At 44.2% G+C, this 19,329-nt stretch overlaps 1 protein-coding gene across 2 annotated transcripts in view; it reads left to right on the plus strand.

The window, feature by feature from the left end:
* GLG1 (golgi glycoprotein 1) overlaps positions 1–18,959 on the plus strand; it is a gene marked incomplete at its 5' end in the record, with an annotated part of 149,908 nt that extends 130,949 nt beyond the window's left edge. The window contains 9 exons of one of the 2 annotated variants that reach the window (XM_082863214.1): positions 6,008–6,145; positions 7,751–7,874; positions 8,717–8,859; positions 9,051–9,152; positions 10,080–10,187; positions 11,938–12,058; positions 12,690–12,796; positions 13,920–14,083; positions 15,088–18,959. In XM_082863214.1, coding sequence (XP_082719340.1) covers positions 6,008–6,145; positions 7,751–7,874; positions 8,717–8,859; positions 9,051–9,152; positions 10,080–10,187; positions 11,938–12,058; positions 12,690–12,796; positions 13,920–14,083; positions 15,088–15,163 — 1,083 coding nt within the window. In that variant the 3' untranslated portion in view covers positions 15,164–18,959. Of the gene's footprint in view, positions 1–6,007; positions 6,146–7,750; positions 7,875–8,716; positions 8,860–9,050; positions 9,153–10,079; positions 10,188–11,937; positions 12,059–12,689; positions 12,797–13,919 lie in introns of both variants that reach the window. The other variant, XM_082863213.1, reaches the window with a different exon arrangement.
* Between the last annotated feature and the right edge of the window lie 370 nt (positions 18,960–19,329).

The following is a 19,329-nucleotide window of genomic DNA, read 5'->3' on the forward strand; positions in this document are numbered from 1 at the left end:
AAGAACCATCATGGGAGGTTTTCTTACCCTAATTCACAGAACAGGGCCCTACCCAGAATCATCAGGAATGAAATGCAATCAAGTGGTTTTTTGTTTTTGTTTTTAATATTCTTCCATTGACTCATCTACCTCTTCTAGTTCAGGGCATTGCCAGGTACTTTAGCCTTTGAGATAGTGGCTTCATTGTCTTCTAGTATCTGCTGTTGGTGATGCAAAGTCTGATGTCAATCTGATTCTTATTTCTGTGTAGTTAATTTACCTCTGAGTTTTCTCTTTATCTTTAATGATCTGTAATTTCACTGTGATATAGTTAGATATGGTTTTTGTTTTCATTATCCTAGTTGGCTCATTCAGTCTCAGAATTCATGTCTTACTTCAGTTCTAGGAAATTCTCAAACCTTTCAAATATTGCCTTCCTTTTCCTTCCTTCTGGAACTCCTGTTAGACACTTGGAGCATGTGAATCTGTCCTCCATGTCTCTCAATGTTTCTTTTATGCTTTTCATTTCTTCATCTCTCTGTACTACACTGAGGTAATTTTTCAGTTCTGTTTCCCAGCTTCATAATTTATCCTTTAGCACTTTCCATCCTGCTCTTTAGAGAGACTACCAGTTGGGTTTTATTTTTCATTTCTTTTTTTTTTTTCTCATATAGTGTATATGTATTTTATTAGAGAGCATTCGCAATTCCTTCCACCCATCCCTTGTGACATTGCTATTATTCATTTTTTATGCATATGCTATGATCACCCAGTACATTGTTATTAGGCAGTTATCAGATCAATTAAGAATAAGAAAAATAAATCATTTTTTCCACTTCTTTTCCTTCTCTAATGCTCTTCCTTGCTTTATGTAGATCCAAGGTTTTGACCTATATATTTTCCCTTCTGCCCAAAGAACTTTTTAACATTGTTTTTACAAGGTGCGTGTATGGGCAATGAATTCCCTGTTTTTATTTGTGTGAGAAAGTCTATCTTCTCTTCATTTTTTTTTTTCTTTTTTTTTGCCATACGCGGGCCTCTCACTGTTGTGGCCCCTCCTGTTGCGGAGCACAGGCTCCGGATGCGCAGGCTTAGCGGCCATGGCTCACAGGTCTAGCCTCTCTGTGGCATGTGGGATCTTCCTGGACCGGGGCACGAACCCGTGTCCCCTGCATCGGCAGGTGGACTCTCAACCACTGCGCCACCAGGGAAGCCCCTCTTTTCTTCATTTTTGAACAGTTTTGCTGGATATAGAATTCTAGGTTGCTGGATATAGAATTCTGGGTTGCTGGATTTTTTTTTTCTTTCAATACTTTAAATATTTCACTTCACACAGTTTTCTGCATAGTTTCTGATGAGAGGTCCACTGTAATTCTTGCATCTGTATACGAGTTTCATAGAGCTGCCAAATTACCACATACTGGGTGCCTTAAAACAAATTTATTATTTCACAGTTCTGGAGGCCTGAAGTCTGAAATCAAGGTGTTGGCAAGACTGCTTTCTTCCCTAAGGCTCTAGGGCGGAATGCTTCCTTGCTTTTTCCATCTTCTGGTGGTTCCAGTCCTTGACTTGGGGATGCATGATTCCAGTCTCTGCCTCCATCTTCTCATGACCTTCTCCTCCATGTCTCTCCTTTGTGTATTATGTATATTTTCTTATTCTTATAAACTTATAAAGACATTTACATTAGATTTAGGGCCCATCCAGATAACTCAGGATGATCTCATTTTGAGATTCCTCGCTTAATTACTTTTGCAAAGAATTTTTGTCTCAAATATTCACATTCACAACTGCGGGTTTAGGACTTATACATATCTTTTGGGGAACCAAAATTCAAGCTACTAAAATCTCTTTCTCTATAGATGAGGTGGTTTTCCCCTCATATTATCATTTATTTAGGTTTTCTTATTGGTTTATATCTGCAATGATTTTTAGTTTCTGGTGTACAGTTTTTCTACATCTTTTGTCAGATTTATCCCCATGTACTTTATATTTTCTGATGCTATTTTATCTTGTAGTTGATTTCTAATCTCACAGTGTTGTGGTCGGAAAAGATGCTTGATATGATTTCAGTTTTTTTAAATTTACTGAGGCTTGCCCAGCATGTGGTCTATCCTGAAGAATGTTCCATGTGCACTTGAAAAGAATGTGCATTCTGCTCCTTTTGGATGGAATGCTCTATAAATAAAAGTTAAGTCCATCTGATGTGTCACTTAAGGCCTATGTTTCTTTATTGATTTTCTGTCTGTCCGTTGACGTTAAGTGCAGTGTTAAAGTCCCCCACTATTATTGTGTTACTGATGATTTGTTCTCTTAAGGCTGTTAGCATTTGCCTTATAGATTGAGGTACTCCTATGTTGGGTGCATATATATTTACAATTGTTATATCTTATTGTAGTGACCCCTTGATCATCACGTAGTGTCCTTCTTTGTCTCTTGTAATAGTCTTTTTAAAGTCTATATTGTCTCATATGAGTATTGCTACTCCAGCTTTCTTTTGATTTCCATTTGCATGGAGTACCTTTTTCCATACCCTCACTTTCAGTCTGTATGTGTCCCTAGATCTGAAGTGGGTCTCTTGTACACAGCATATATATGGGTCTTGTTTTTGTATCCATTCAGCAAGTCTGTGTCTTTTGGTTGGAGCATTTAATCCATTTACATTTAAGGTAATTACCTATATGTATGTTCTTATTGCCATTTTGTTAATTGTTTTGGATTAGTTTTTATAGGTCTTTTTGCTTCCCTTCCTCTTTTGTTCTCGTGATTTGATGACTGTCTTTAGTGTTGTGTTTGGATTCCTTTTTCTTCTTTGTGTGTATATCTACTGTAGATTTTTGGTTTGTGGTTACCATGAGGTTTTGATATAGCAGTCTATATATATACACAAGATTGTTTTAAGTTGCTGTTGTCTTAATTTCCAATGCATTTCCAATATCCTGCATTTGTACTCTTCTCTTCTCACGACTGCTGGTTTTCATACCATATTTGTGGATGATTTCCTACCTTTACTGTATGTTTGCCTTTCCTGGTGAGCTTTCCCATTCATATTTTCCTTGTTTCTAGTTGTGACCTTTTCTTTTCTGTCTAGAGAAGTTCCTTTAGCATTTGTTGTAAAACTGGTTTGGTGGTGAATTCTCTTAGCTTTTGCTTATCCAGAAAGCTTTTGATTTCTCCATCAAATCTGAACGAGAGCCTTGTTGGATAGAGTATTCTTGGTTGTATGTTTTTCCTTTTCATCACTTTAAATATATCATGCCAGTCTCTTCTGGCCTGTAGAGTTTCTGCTGAAAAATCAGCTGATAACCTTATGGGAGTTCCTTTGTATGTTATTTGTTGCTTTTCCCTTCTTGCTTTTAATATTTCCTGCTTGTCTTTAATTTTTGTCAGTTTGATTAATATGTGTCTCAGTGTGTTCCTCCTTGGGTTTATCCTGCCTGGAATTCTCTGCATTTCTTGGACTTGGGTGTTAGGGAAGTTTTCAGCTATCATCTCTTCAAATATTTTCTCAGGCCCTTTCTCTCTTCTCCTTCTGGGACCCCTATAATGCAAATGTTGTTACATTTCACGTTGTCCCAGAGGTCTCTTAAACTCTCCTCACTTTTCATTCTTTTTTATTTTTTTAATTCTGTTCTGCAGCAGTGATTTCCACCATTCTGTCTTCCAGCTCACTTATCCATTCTTCTGCCTCATTTATTCTGCTATTGATTCCTTCTGGTGTATTTTCATTCCAGTTATTATATTGTTCATCTCTGCTTGTTTCTTCTTTATATCTTCTAGCTCTTTGTTAAACATGTCTTGTATCTCCTCAGTCTGTAACTCCATTGTTTTTCCGAGATCTTGGATCATCTTTACTATCATTACTCTGAATGTTCTTTTCAGGTAGATTGCCTAGCTCCACGTTACTTAGTCGTTCTTCTGGGGTCTTATCTTTTTTCCTTCATCTGGAACATATTCCTCTGCCATCTCATTTTGTCAGACTTTCTGTGTTTGTGGTCCCACTGGCTTCAGGATTGTAGTTCCTCTTGCTTCTGGCTTCTGCCTCCTGGTGGGTGAGGCTGGGCTAAGAGGCTTGTGCAGGTTTCCTGGTGAGCAGGGCCGTGTCAGTGGGGTGTGTTTAGAGGCGGCTGTGGGCTCAGGAAGACTTTAAGCAGCCTGTCTGTTGATGGGTGGGGCTGTGTTCCTGCCCCATTGGTTGTTTGGCCTGAGGCGTCCCAGCACCGGAGCCTAAGGGCTGTTGGGTGGGGGCCATGTCTTGGTGTCAAAATGGTGGCCTCCGGGACAGCTCATGCCAATGAGTACTCCTCAGTACCTCTGCCACCAATGTCCTTGTCCCTGCAGCGAGCCACAGCTACCCCCTGCCTCTCTAGGAGACCCTCCAAGTCCAGCAATGAAGTCACTGCTTTTCCCCCTGGGCCCTAGTACACACAAGACCTTGCGTGAGCCCTCCAAGAGTGGAGTTTCTGTTTCCCCCAGTCCCGTGGCATTCCTGCGATCAAGCCCTGCTGGCCTTCAAAGCCGAATGCTCTGCGTGCGCCTCCTCCTGATGCCAGACCCCCAGTCTGCGGAGCCTGAAGTGGGGCTCAGAACTCTTACTGCTATGGGAGAACCTCTGCGATATACTTATTTTCTAGTTTGTGGGTTGCCCACCCAGTGGGTATAGGATTTGATTGTATCATTAATGCGCCCCTCCTACCATCTCACTGTGGCCTGTCTTTGGAAGTAGAATATCTTTTTTGGTAGGTTCCAGTCTTTTTTGATGGTTGTTCAGCAGTTAGTTGTGATTTTGGTGTTTTTGCGAGTGGAGGTGAGCTCAGGTCCTGCTACTCCACCGTCTTGTCCCCTTCACTTATTTTTCATTTGTAACATCTCTAATTGGTTCTTCTCATAACTACCTGTTCTTGATTCTTATTTACTGTTTTCTTCTCTGTTGTTCTGAAGATATTCAATATACATTTGATTGCTCTGTTGCCTTTCCCCCTCAGTTCTGAGGCCTTGATTTATTTTGTTTAGCATCTTTCTTACGGTATTAGTGTCCCTTAACTGCAGTTGACCCTTGAACAGCATGGGGTTAGGAGTGCTGCACGTCCACATAGTTAAAAACCTGTGTATAGTGTCAGCCCTCCATATATGTTGGGCCCTCCCTATCTAAGTTCCACATCCACAGACTCAACCAGTCACAGATCATGTAGAACTGTAGTGTTTACTATTGAAAAAAATTCTCATATAAGTGGGCCTGCGTAGTTCAAACCCTTGTCATTGAAGGGTCAACTGTATTTAGTGATTCTTGGTTGTGCCTTGAGGATTTCATAGAAGTCTCATGACTACATGCTACAGCCCTAGCTACTGCAGCTTCCCATCTGCTTTCTTTCTTTATCTTTTTTTTATAGTAGCTAAAAGTTTGTTGTAGGGAAGGGGAGGTTTTAGGATACACCTAATTCACTCTCTTAAAATCTATCCCATGGCACTTTATTCTTTTATGTTAAGTCACTCATCTTTTTTATTGTAGTTGTTTGTTTATATAACTTTGCCCTGTGAGACTGTATAGTCTTCAAAGGTAAGGACTGAGTCTCATTCGTAGCTGGCACCTAATGCTCTGTTCTCATGTGGTAAATGGTGAGTTGAACTGAACTTCCTGGCTTGTGCTTGCTGTCGAGTCAGGGTTATTGCTCCAGGGAAAGGCAGAGAGCCTGATGTATGCTCCAGAAGGGATCTTGACAAGGAATAGCCCTGGAAGGAAGAAGAAACCAGGAATCTTGAGAGGGTTTCCTTCCCCTTAGACTCCAGTACAACCTGCTCTTTATCCATAATTTTTATACATTTGGTTTGCTATTAGCCCTGGGGTTGTAAATTTATTATAATTCTTCTTTGTGAGGAAATCCTGATTCCTATTACCTAGGAATTAGAAATGAAAGGTACCTGTATAGAAAAGTGAGGAATGTACTAAGAACTTAATGCTTCAGTCAGAAAACATGCATTATCAATACCTGATCCACGTCTTAACTTGCCCGTAACTGTTACGCCCTAGATTATTGAATGTCTGAAAGAAAACAAGAAGCAGCTGAGCACCCGTTGCCACCAGAAAGTCTTTAAGCTGCAGGAGACAGAGATGATGGACCCAGAACTAGACTATACACTCATGAGAGTCTGCAAGCAGATGATAAAGGTAAGGGACCCAAAACCAAGGGTTGAGCACAGGGTAAGTCAACATAACAAAAACACAAACTTCTTTAAATTTCAGAGAAAATTCATATAATCTCTCAATGTCAACCTGTTTTATACAGCTACGGCTGTGGTTCTCGAAGTCTGGTCCCTAGGCCTGCAGCGTCAGCACCACCTGGGAACTTACAAAGTCTCAGGCCCCACCTCGATCTCTGAGTCAAGCTCTGGGAGTGGCGCTCTCTGTTTTCACAAGCCCCCGGGGGTTCCAATGAAGCTCAAGTTTCAGAACCACTAAGCTAAGATAGCTAACCTCACTTTGACCTGAGGAAGAAGTAAATAGATGTCCATTAAATATGTGATTGGTTTTGAGCGCGGTTGGTGGTAGGTATACTGAGGAGGCCACCATCAAATGTCCTGATCATCCATCTGTCACCATCAAAGGCTTTTTTTGTTCTACAGGTTGTTTTGCTTCATTTACTTCTTCAATAAATGCCCCCTGCAGCAGGGCTGACTGGAGAACCTGGATGTCAGTTCCTTTATTTGTCCACACGTACAAAGAGATTAAACTTACACCTTACTAAATAAGGTGCTAACCCCTTATTTCAGCTTCCCTTTAAAATAAAATGATACTCCTCACCCTATCAATAAACTCCAAAGAGAACTGTGAAAGTTAGAAGTCTCTTTAGCTGGGTCTGGAAGAGTTGAGTCCTCTGTAAAAGTGGAAATGTCAGGCTCTGATTTGAAGGAGGTTTGTAAGATTTTGATGACTTCTATAAAAATCAGTCAGCAGGGGCTTCCCTGGTGGCGCAGTGGTTGAGAGTCCGCCTGCCGATGCAGGGGACACGGGTTCGTGCCCCGGTCTGGGAGGATCCCACATGCCGCGGAGCGGCTGGGCCCGTGAGCCATGGCCGCTGAGCCTGCGCGTCCGAAGCCTGTGCTCCACAACGGGAGAGGCCACAGCAGTGAGAGGCCCGCATACCGCAAAAAAAAAAAAAAAAAAAAAAAACAGTCAGCACTCCATGTCCCCATATTAAGATAACAGTGGACTATAATATACTGTGGATTAGCAGATATAGATAGAGTTTATCACTAGTCCAAAATGAATCTCTGACTTCAAGGACACTAACAAGTGTACGGCGGCTGGCTCCGCAGGATTTGGTAGGATTATAGCCCCTCTGGTTAAAGGGGTGAACCAGATAGGTCCTTCCCCCACATCCCTGTTCACACTGGTTGCTGGGTAATTCCTAAATTTCCCATTGGGATTGGGTAGATGTGGCTTGAGGGCTAGGTGGTCACCTGGTACAATGTTACGTTCATGCAAAAACAGTATGTAAGCTTATGAGAGGCCGTGTAATGTAGCATAGCCATGTAAGTAGGGAACGCATCCTATCCAAAATAGGAAACAGGTCGTAGAACGAAATTGAGAAATATAGTAGAGAATAGGTAAAGGGGAACTTGAGGCTGGGTGATTATTCAGGCTTACCATTTCTCGTCCCAAGTGATGCCTTTAGGTTCTGTCATAAGCTCCCCAAAATATGTAAGAGTGATAAATATGGTGTTAATTGCCATGTTTGGGTAACTACTTCTATAAAACTTTGTTTCTTTGCAGAGATTCTGTCCAGAAGCGGATTCCAAAACGATGTTGCAATGCTTGAAGCAAAATAAGAACAGTGAATTGATGGATCCCAAATGCAAACAGATGATAACCAAGCGCCAGATCACCCAGAACACTGGTAACATTTTGGCGTGGCTTTCCTGGTCCTGCTGGGTATGGCTTGAAAGGAATTGAGTGGGCATATACTTGCCTAATTAAACTAAAGGTGCTTTGTTGCTCCTGAATGTTAAGGGAAGAGTCTGGATGTGATGAGCAAAGTGACTTACTTCTTCCTTGAAGAGCATCTAGAAGAACAGAATGAAAGTCATGGGAAAGAGGAGGCTGAAAACATAGGAAACTTGCCTTTGAAGGGTGTACAAAACGAATTAGGGCTAAAGTTCATTGAAAAGTCTAGAAATTTAGTAAAACTTCACGCATGTGGCAGGAGAATATGTGGGTAATCTGTTTTAGAACAGAGAAATTTAAGCTCTGAGTTGCAAGACCTTGTAACTTAGTGGTCAAGTTGAGTTGGATATTCTGTTCTCAGAATTTTCAAAAATATGTATCATGGGGAAGGTTGCTGATGTCTGCTAGATTTTTGTGAGGACTGCTTAGAATGTTGGCCTCAATAGATCCTGCAGAGCTGCTGCGGAGTACGTTTCCTGGGGGTTTCCACGTCTGCTCTTCCACCACAGTATATTGCTGATTTAAAACAGCGTGTTGAGGGAGTTCCCTGGTGGCCTAGTTAGGATTCTGGGCTTTCACTGCCGTGGCCCGGGTTCAATCCCACAAGCCGCAGGACATGGCCAAAAATAAAATAAAACAGTGTAGTGAGAGCTCAGTAAACATTTACCAAATAAACAAATCAGTGGTTTATTAGTGGTCGTTGACCTAATATGCCCCCTTTGGGTAACTGGCTCTCAAAACATTTGTGAATCCAGGTGGAGTGTTTTATCCTGTGCTTATTCCTTTCTGCTCTAGATTACCGCTTAAACCCTGTGCTAAGGAAAGCCTGTAAAGCTGACATTCCTAAATTCTGTCACGGTATCCTGACTAAGGCCAAGGACGATTCGGAGTTAGAAGGTCAAGTCATCTCTTGCCTCAAGTTGAGATATGCTGACCAGGTAAACTGCCCTGGGCTTTCCACAGAGTGTACTTATGGAACCTCCACTAGTCCTGGCAGTTTTTTCTTTGGAGGTCCGTAGCTTGCTGCTACTTTCCCCAAGACCTTTTTGCACACCTTCCCCAAGCCAGGGCCCAGATAAAAAGCTGACATGTTCTAATAGGCTGACGTACTCTCCCTTGTCACATGCAGCGCCTCTCTTCAGACTGTGAAGACCAGATCCGGATTATTATCCAGGAGTCTGCTCTAGATTACCGACTCGATCCTCAGCTCCAGCTACACTGCTCGGATGAGGTAGGATCTGGGGACAAAACTGGTTGTGAACAGAGCTGGTCAGAGAAGTTTTACTGGAGAAAAGTTCTTTACTCTGTTTCCCTTCAGCCCTGAATCCAGGGCTCTTCTAGGCTCTCCACTGTCTGAGTTCCTGGTTCTGTGTAACACTGAATTTGGTTTGTCCTTAGTCCTATCACTATTCAGTTTTGATTCCACATTTCTCTATTGAACAGCATTTTTGTTTATTATATCTGTCTACGTCTAGTTTGTCCTTCCCTCTCCTTATTCTGATGTTCAACGCAGAATACTCCCAACACTTGCCAGAAGGATAAAAGTGCTCCTGTAATGCCTCTACCGAAGTGCCAGTTCTTGGATATTACTTGACTTTCTAGCTACAAAAGGTCATGTAGTGAACCTTGTTCAACATATGTCCATTTTATGGGAACATGGCTAAAGATATTTCAAAAAAGCTTACTCACAAAGCTGTCCAAAGAAGGTTAAATTTTTAACTGTACTGCAGGCTATGTGTCAGGACCCCTTTGTGTGTGTGTGTGTGTGTGTTTCCAAGTTGTGTAGCTGGGTTGACTCTGAACCTCTGTCAATGTCAAGCATTTGCTTTTAGGATTTTACTTGGCTGTACGACCTTCCTCTTGAGGAATCAGAGAGTAGCCTTCTTTGTGACCAGCCCTGGGACAGTCTGACTCAGGTCTTGGGGTTGACAGCGTGAAGATACATGTATTGACTGTTTTTCAATTCTGTGCCCGTCCTTGTGAAGGAGAACAGAGCCTGGCATCCCATATGGGAGGGAGGGGAGTGAAATCCACCAGGAATCCGTTTGAGAAGAGCCCCGGGCACATGTGTGGGAGGATCTCCAATCGACATGCTTCAGAGACCAAGGTGTCTCGTGAGAGTAGGGGTTCCCTTGTTTTTTGTGTGTGTCCTGAACAGATTGCCAGTCTATGTGCTGAAGAAGCAGCAGCCCAGGAGCAGACAGGTCAAGTAGAGGAGTGCCTCAAAGTTAACCTGCTCAAAATCAAAACAGAAATGTGTAAAAAGGTAACTACCGTCAGTCACCATTTTCTCTCCCTTGCTTTTCTCTGCTCTTCTTCCTCTTAAAGCTATAGTCTGTACATCTTAGTGATCGAATCTAAACCTTCCTTCCCAGAATTCTATCTTGTTCCCTCTTACCAAACTAATTTGCCTTTTGACCATTAATTGTCTGTAACTTAACATGTACTAATTACTTGTGAATATGTCTCATCCCCATGACTAGACCATTGTTTAAGGTCATTGTTTAAGTGCTATGCCAAAGTAAAATGTCAATTCCAATGTATCAGTAAGCGTACTGCATTTGTAAAAGTCAATGAAACTACAAATTCAGTTCATTTCAGAAACATCACATAAAAACAAATTTATCAAAATATGATAGCTGGACTTCTCTGGTGACGCAGTGGTTAAGAATCCTCCTGCCAGTGCAGGGGACACAGGTTCGAGCCCTGGTCCGGGAAGATCCCACATGCTGTGGAGCAACTAAGCCTGTGTGCCACAACTACTGAGCCTGCGCTCTAGAGCCCGTGAGCCACAACTACTGAGCCTGCCCTCTAGAGCCCACAAGCCACAACTGCTGAGCCTGTGTGCCACAACTACTGAAGCCCACACGCCTAGAGCCCATGCTCTGCAACGAGAGAAGCCACCACAATGAGAAGCCCACACACCGCAACAAAGAGTAGCCCCCACTCACCACAACTAGAGAAAGCCCATGTGCAGCAACAAAGACCCAACGCAGCCAAAAATAAATTAATTTTAAAAAAAAAGATAGCTAAACGTGCATTATCTTACAAAATTGAAAGTGAAATAATGTATTTGATCTTTTTAAAAAAACTTAATCTCTTTTTGGAAAAGTGTTTCAATGATATTACTGAGTCACTGTGAATATTGTGTGCACATATTTTCATCTGCTAAAAATGTTTCTAATTCCACATGGTCTGAGGAGTGGCAGAAGTTGGCTAAAGGCTAAATCCAGATATTTTCCTTTGAATACTTTTTCATCAAATTATCCCATTTAACTTCAAGGAGGACTTTTTGAACAACATTTCAGTTTCTTTTTTGTTTTTGTTTGTTTGTTTTATTGTTGTTTTACAGTCTGTGAAGCACAAAGTAATTTTTACTTAAGAAAGCAATTTTTGACTGTCTTTACCTGATATAATTTCATCATGTATAAATGGAGAGTCTGCAGAGTTGATTTCAGTTCTATCATGTTTATATTCCTGTTGTTCAGAACATCTTTAAACTCAAATAAGAATTATTCTTGCAGTAGAAGTTATGGTCTGTCAGTTCTTTCTTTCCTTTTGAGGATAATGGAAGTAAAGTGAAACATTTTGAAATGCACCTTTCTGTTTGGGAATTTTAATATAGCTTATTACTCTGATTTTCAATTTTCACATTTTCAGACATATAAAGTAACAAAATAACTGCATTAAATCAATATAAACACTAACACTTAGTATTTAATAATATAGCATACCAGAGTGCCCAAAACCCAATTCTGATCTTAAACTTGCCTCGCTTTGCTTATTAGCAAACAGCTCTGCATACACTAGGTCCCCAAATTGTATTTATTGAATTAAATTGGATGCTAACTGTCTGCGTTCTTTGCATCATCACCACGTTGCCACCTATCTCAGAGTAGCCTCTGTTGGCTTAATCGTCCCTCCTTGACTTTTTTGTTTGTATGTAAAGTATTTACAGACAACAGATCTGATGTATTTCCTCTATAAAAGCTCTCTCTATGATCTTCCTTTCTTAGGAAGTGTTAAACATGCTGAAGGAAAGCAAAGCAGACATCTTTGTGGACCCAGTTCTTCATACAGCTTGTGCCCTGGACATTAAACACCACTGTGCAGCCATCACCCCTGGCCGAGGGCGTCGTAAGTCGCGGTGTTCACTCTGACCCTGTCTGAACTATCTTGGGAGGAGCAAAGACTCCCTCTGAGACATCAGTTCCAGCTACTCTGTTCTGTAGCTGCAGCTCAACCGTAGACAGCATCCACTGGGGGCCTGGTTGATGCCTTTGTGGCAAAGTGAGTTTAGGAGTAATCCTGCTGCAGGTTTGAACTGATAGAGCCATGACCCGAGGTAAAGATTTGATGACAAGAGGAAGTTGAGTTATTTATCAGGGAGGCAAAAGTTAAGCTATCATCATGGCCCTCTTCCCTGCCTTGTCCAACCTTGAACAGCTTCATCAGCTTCCCCGGTGGCCACAGTGGGCTCAGCAGACAGGTTCTAAGTGTGAGGTGGAACCTGGGCAGGTATATGGTTGTTTCTGAGCCATGTGTGTCCAATGAATAAAATGAGAGAGGTTTTAAGAGAGACTCTGGACAGCCAACCTTAAATATTCTTCTCCATGGTAGATCTTGGCTTAAGTGTCCTTGAAGGGATTTAACTTTGTATAGCCTCCAGATCTGAATTCTCTGGTGGTTAGGTACCCTTCTCCCCATCCTTACCGAAATTTCTGTTCTGTACAGCTTCAGACGCTTCTTATCCCTTTCCGTTGCACAGAAATGTCCTGCCTTATGGAGGCCCTGGAGGATAAGCGGGTGAGATTACAACCTGAGTGCAAAAAACGCCTCAATGACCGGATTGAAATGTGGAGTTACGCAGCAAAGGTAATGACCACGAGAATCACCTGATGTGGCGTCTCCTCTGTCAGTTTCCCAGGTCTCTTTGAGATACTTCACTGGCCTCCTTGTCCTTGTTGTGAGACTGGCAGTAGGTTTATTTGAAAAAATCTCTCAGTGCACCATAAGACGCCTGGGCTCTGTGAGCCTGGAGCCATCATCTCCAGGTAGCACAGCAGAGACATTAATTAGTCCCTTCTTTCGTCATTGGTTTCCGCCTTTGAGCCGCCAAGCGTTGCTTCACAGTGACTCCACTGCTAGTTTTCTGTTGGCAGATGTTGGCGCTTAAATCAGATTAATCTGGAGCCTCCTTGCTCTGTTCTGAGTACATGGATGAGCATAGAAGCAGCCCAGACCTCTCTGGGCTGGACCCTTTTCAGCACCCAGGCTAAGTTGAGACTCAACAGAACAGGTCCGGGTGCACCTGGGGAGCCTTTTGGTCCTGATTCTGCTATAGCCTACCACAGAGGTCCACTGGAGAAAGCACTGAGGAAAACTGAGGATGAAAACTGGCTAGACTCTGAGTGTCCACGATTGGGGGAGTGATTAAGTATATTCAGTCAGCATAAGTCATGTTTGCAAGTTGTTTTTGGTGGGGGGGGGGGATGCTGATGATATGATGGTGAGTGAAAACAAGTCACGACAGAGAATTAGCACCCGACAGAATCTCAGCTTTTCTCTTTGTTTTTAAAAAGACAGCAACATGAAGAAAATAAATCAAAATATGTAAGAACCTGTGACTTTGTGCAAGTCACTTGACCACTTCCCACCCCTTGGGCCTCCGGGTCTTCATCTGTAGTGTGGGAGTAGTAAAATGTATGTCCCAGGACTAATGTGAGGACTAAACGATTGAAACATGCTGAGCCCTTTGCCAGCACACCATCAGGTCCTCTGTGAGAGCTGTTACCACGTGGGCGGCAGTGATCACTGTGATGAATTGTATGATCGGGAAAAACAGTTGTAGCTCGGTGTTTGATTTTCTTGCCCGTTGCCCTCCTCTCTCCCCAAAAGAAATGACCTACGTTACAGTAGCAGTCCTGGGGGGCAAGTTAGAGCAAGCATTGTCCCAGCCCACTTCTCTCCGAGGATGATGCCCCTGTGTGTTTTCCAGGTGGCCCCTGCGGATGGCTTCTCTGACCTCGCCATGCAAGTGATGACATCCCCTTCAAAGAACTACATTCTCTCTGTGATCAGTGGGAGCATCTGCATACTGTTCCTGATTGGCCTGATGTGTGGACGTATCACCAAACGAGTGACACGAGAGCTCAAGGACAGGTAGAGCCACCTTGAGCACCAGAGGAACTACCTGTCCAGTGCCCAGTTTGTACAGCCCTCCTGTATAGCGTACCCACTCACCTCGTCCTTCTGCGAGGTGACACCAACACCCATGTTAGAGCAGCAGCAGGTATCCACCGCACTGTCCCGTCTCAGACTTCACCCGTGTCCATGGTATCCTCCTCCTCGACCATTTGTGCAGCAGCTGGCCGCTTTGGGTATTGCCTTTGTTGGCAAACTCGGGTTTACCTGCCCATAGACAAGTCTCTCATACCGATGGAACTACCAGTACTTCCAGAACCAACTCACCTGACCTGCAACTCAAATGATTTTTTTTTTTTAAAAACACCAAAAAAAAAAAAAAAGAAATTTTTAAAGAAAAAAATGTATATAGTAACACATCTCCTCCAGGCTTGATTTGAGCAATGGGGCTATTTCTTCTGTGTGACAGTGTGAAATGAAGGCAGGACTTTAGAGGGGAAACACACCACCCAACATGCTATAACTGGGATGTCTTGCTTACTTCTCAGCAGCACCTTTGGCCCATGTCAGGGCCATGGACTTCACCGAGTAGTGGGAAACGACTAACCAGCCCGCTTTGGGTCTTGTTTTCTTCTGCCGAAACAGTGATGCCTTCCAGTTCCTACCCTAGTAGAGCCACTGCTGGTCAGGACCCCACAGCCGTGGATATTTGTGTGATCTCCTCACCTCAGTGGAGTAGAGCATGAGCTTCCCTAGGCCGAGGGCAGGTGGGTTGGAGAGGGGATCAGAAGTGTGTGCAGCTGATCTGTCCACTGATCTGCATGGAGAGGCTGGACCCTGAGGCCCAAGGCAGAGTGCCCCAGTGACCTTCCTCCTCCAGGGCAGTGCAGGACTCAAGCTGCGTTCGGATTGGTCCTGCTGGGGTGGCAGTTCCTCCAGAAGCCCTCCGCTTCACCGGGAGGCCGTGACTCTGGGGGCCGGAGCTCAGGGCAGGAAGGAGGAGCGGGGGATTGATTGACTTTGCTTTACTTCCCAGGTGAGACAATGGCTTATAAAGACTTAGCCTGGTCTCAGGGTGTGACTGGCAGTCCAACCTGACCTTTCTGCAGGTTCAAGGCCACCTTCCCAGACAAGCTCCTTTAGGCCTCTACATGGAGAGGGTGTGGAAAATTACTACATTAAAAGATGGAGGCGTTTCTCCGTTTTTTCTTTCTGTCCGTTTGCTGCATACACCCACTACAGTAGGCATTGGCTAAATGTACTTTGATGATTCATCAGTCTTTCCTGAATCTGAGCTTTATGGAAGCAATATTCCTGACCATCCCTCGTCCCTCCAGTGTAGAGATGACAGGCTTGGAGTATAAAAAGGGAGGAGTGCAGGCATCACAGTTCAACCTGGTGCACCTGGACTTGAGTTTGGGGCATGGAATCCAGTGGCTGCACAAGAGGGCGGCGTGTACAGTAGAAGATATATTTATATAATATATATTTTATTAACCTGTTAGACTCCACAAAGTATTATAAATCACGTGCCTAAAACTGTCCACGTAGACCATGCTCCATCCCTTGCCCTGCGCCTCTTTGCCGCTGTGCACACGTGCTGAGGGACCTCCCCACATCTGTCTTCCCTGGAATGTGTTCAGTACAAAGTGGGTCAGTTTGTGGCTTGGTTGATCCAAATGACTCCTTGTCTAACCTGACTGACATATATTTGAATACTGTGGTTTTCTTCTTTTTCTTTCTTTTTCCTTTTTACTACCCTTCCTGGAGGCAGTGGGTTCTAGAAGCTGCATATCCCCCCTGCCTAGGGTACTCCAAGTCATGAAGGGGAGCTTCCAAGCTGCTTGGTCCCCCAAGTCCTGCTCTTAGGGTCTTCCTGATTCTTAGCAACTGTCCTGGGGTTCTTCAGCCTCATAAAACTTGAAACTCTTGGAGTCCGAGCAGCGCCCCCTCCTACCACCACTTTTGGACTGAACTGAGCTGATCTAGATAGTCCACCTCCAGGGGCTCCCCCCTGGGTGGTGAGGTCTGGGATCGAGGACCGGGGATATATCTGTACACAGGCCCCCACTGACATGTCTGATGTGGTTTACAGGATAGAATGACTGTTCCCTGTTTGATGAGAGTGGGAGTACCATTCTCCGTCTCTGCAGTCTCCCTCCCAGTGTATGTAAAACATCTCCATGGTTTAATGTGTCTAGATACTTTTGTTCTTTCTGAACTGAGAGGTGATCTCAGTTGTCTGCAGCAGATCTGGAAGTTTGAAAAGGAGTTTGATTCTTGAAACATTTGTCATCTTTAGAAATGATCCGGATCGATAGAAGGGATAACGCGGCCGGTATCTTTGATTGCTCGTTGTCAGAAAACATTTCACCATCCGACTTGGAGTAGTTTCAGTGACTGGTTTTTAGAATAGTTTCATATGACTGAGCAGTTTCCTGCATCCAAGGGGCCCAGCACCATCTGAAACTACGGCCCAACTATATCCATTTCTGTACCTCATTGGTGTAACAAAACAGGTTCTGGGACACCTCCGGTTACTGGGCTCATAGGTCACTCTTGGGTAAATCAGCTAGTCAAGAATTAGTCAAGAAGAAGCCATGGCCCTAGTGGAGCTGATGACAGACCTGTGTCCTTTTTCTCTTCTGATGTCTAGCCCATGAACAATAACATAAGCAGCAGGTAGGGTTTTTGTCCAAGGCCAAGGCTCCAAGCACTTGCTGAAGATTCCAGTAGCCAGAGAACTCATCAGGCCTTGTCAGCTCACACCAGTGTCTCAGAGACTCAGACTTGGTGTCTCTACAACACCCCAGAGGTGCCAGGAGGTCAGTCTCTGGGCTGGAGGCCCTGCAGTGCAGGAGATCAGAAATCTGGGCAGAACGTCAAGAACAAGGCTGTCTTCTCCCTGCATCGGAGTTTCTCACACAGAAGGGTGGCTGTGGGAGTGAGACCTTGACCCTGGTGCATCCCTGGCCTTCCTCTGCTATTGCTGCTGTCCCAAGAGAAGTCTGCTAGCAAGATGCTCTGAGGTGGGAGCCATCGCTCGGGCTTGGGTTCACTCCAGCAGGAAAGCCCTCCTTCTTAGCGTTCCCTAAAATTCTGGTACCACTACCAGGCCCAGTGCTGTGGATCCCATCAGCTTGTTCTGAGCCAGTGCATCCTGAGAAGCGAGGGGAATTCTAATACTGAGTGAGCAGGTGTTGACTTGTATTCATTGCAGGCCTTTGACCATCTCACATCCTGCACGTATTCTTCTTGGGGACGCTGGGAAGGAGGGAGATTCTGCTTTCCTAGGTGTGACAGGAAATTACCATCAGATTTCATTTCTTCCTGTTTCCTGAGGTCAAGTAACAAGAGAAGCCAGTCGTAAAGAGTCGTAGCATCGTTTCCGTTCTATCAGACAGAGCGCTGACCTCCCTCCACCTTCCCAAAGGAAGATTCACTCTCCTATATCAGCCTGACTTCTGTGCCACCTCCAGGCTTGTGGTACCACTTCTATCCTAAAGAACCCCACTAGTGTGAGTCACCCAGGGAGGGGTAGGTTGCTTTGTGGGACCTCCTTACCTGGTCTCAAGTTCCTCTGAGAAAAGGCCTCCCCATCCCATTTCTTCCCCTCCCCCACCAAAAAGTAAACGTCTTCTGCATATAACTTACTCTAAGCAAGCAGATACGGAGAAGGAACCTGGAGCAGGGACCCTTAGAAGCCAGCCAGCACAGCCTGACACATTCAAACTAAATTGGGCCGTAGAACAAAAAGAAGAACGTGGCTTTTTGAATCGTGCATTTTGGTATGTTTACTTATATTTCTGATTCTTAGGAAATTTGAAAAACCTCAAAGACTCCTTTTATTTATTCTCACCATTTGGACAGCACCTAAGTAATTTTATAAAATGCAGCATTCCAGTGCCCTGAGTTTCCCCCAGGCCTTTAGGGATACTCCACTCCTAAGTCCCCTCTTCCGCACTGGTCTTCAATTCCCAAAGGGCCTGGGGCCAGAGCTGATGTTCTGGTCTCCGTCTCTCTCTCACGTGTCTTGGTTGGTCATCTCTCCCACTACACTCCTCTTGGTCCTCCTCTCCCCTAGGACCAGGGTCACATGTCAGGGCAATCAAGTTTGAAGCCGAATCCCCCTTCCCGCCCAGACCCCAGACAAAAGATCAGTCATTAGCAAACCAGGACTGACTCTTCAGAGTGACAGGTTCATCCAGGCCATCTAGTGAGATCACTGTGGAGACCCAGGGACTGTTTGTCATCTGGAGCACAAAGGTGGGACTGTCTGCTCGGGCTGGTAGTGACAGGATCCTGATGGTGGCTTCCTCTCCTTCTCCCTTCCCAAGAGCTGCCACAACGCACAGGTAGGGGTGTTGGGATACATGCAGTGGAGGAATCTCCTTGGGCAAGGAGAAAATTCAGATAGTGCCTCTATATTCTGTTTCGCCTTCCCCCCAACATAGAATTGACAACTGGACCCCAGAGCCCAGCAGGCCCTGTACCACACACGCTAGATGGTTTGAACAGGTCCCTGTCAGACTGAGGGGCACTAGAGTGAGTGACCGACGGGAGGGGCTGGCAGCCCAAGGCTTCCTGAGCGGCTTCTCCCAACACCATGTTCCCAGGTCAATCGAAGCAGGAAAACAGACTGTACAGCAAATGCTGTGTGAGATCTTAGGCCTTTAACTTTTTTTTTTTAAGAAGGAAAAAAAGAAAAGTAAAACTAACAAGCCTCTTTTGTAAATGGTTTTCCTTTCTATGTATAAAATCCTGGAAGTTTCTTGTTTTTACATGTTCATGCTGTGTAATTTTGAGATGTTACTGAGATTCTGAACATAATGTGCATTTTTTTCTGTACAGATGAAATGGGAGAATTTAATAAAGAGTTTGCAGGTTTTTACTTGTTAAATTTTCTCTGTGGTGACTGGGAGGACTCTCCTCCAACCACATGCTCTGCTGGAAGAAGTCTCCGGAGCTGTGAGTACTGACTGTAAACTTGCCACTGACGCTCAGAAACTTACTGTTAGAATGTCCGTGTTCTTGGCTAATTAGGTGAAACAGAGTAGGACCATAGGCCTTTACAGGAGAGCTGGAAGCCAGATCTGGGGTTTTCTGACTCTCAAGCTCATGTGTCCAGACTTGTTCATTCTACTGATGTGTTTAAGCCATGTGATGAGGCTCCTTCCTGGGGGGAACACATACCTGGAACTTCTCCTTACAGATGTGACACATGGATGGCACCTGGTCTCTGATGGCCGCCTTCCCATTCAGGC

The sequence above is a fragment of the Leucopleurus acutus genome, assembly GCF_964270905.1.
Source record: "Leucopleurus acutus genome assembly, chromosome: 20".
Classification (NCBI taxonomy): Eukaryota; Metazoa; Chordata; class Mammalia; order Artiodactyla; family Delphinidae; genus Leucopleurus; species Leucopleurus acutus.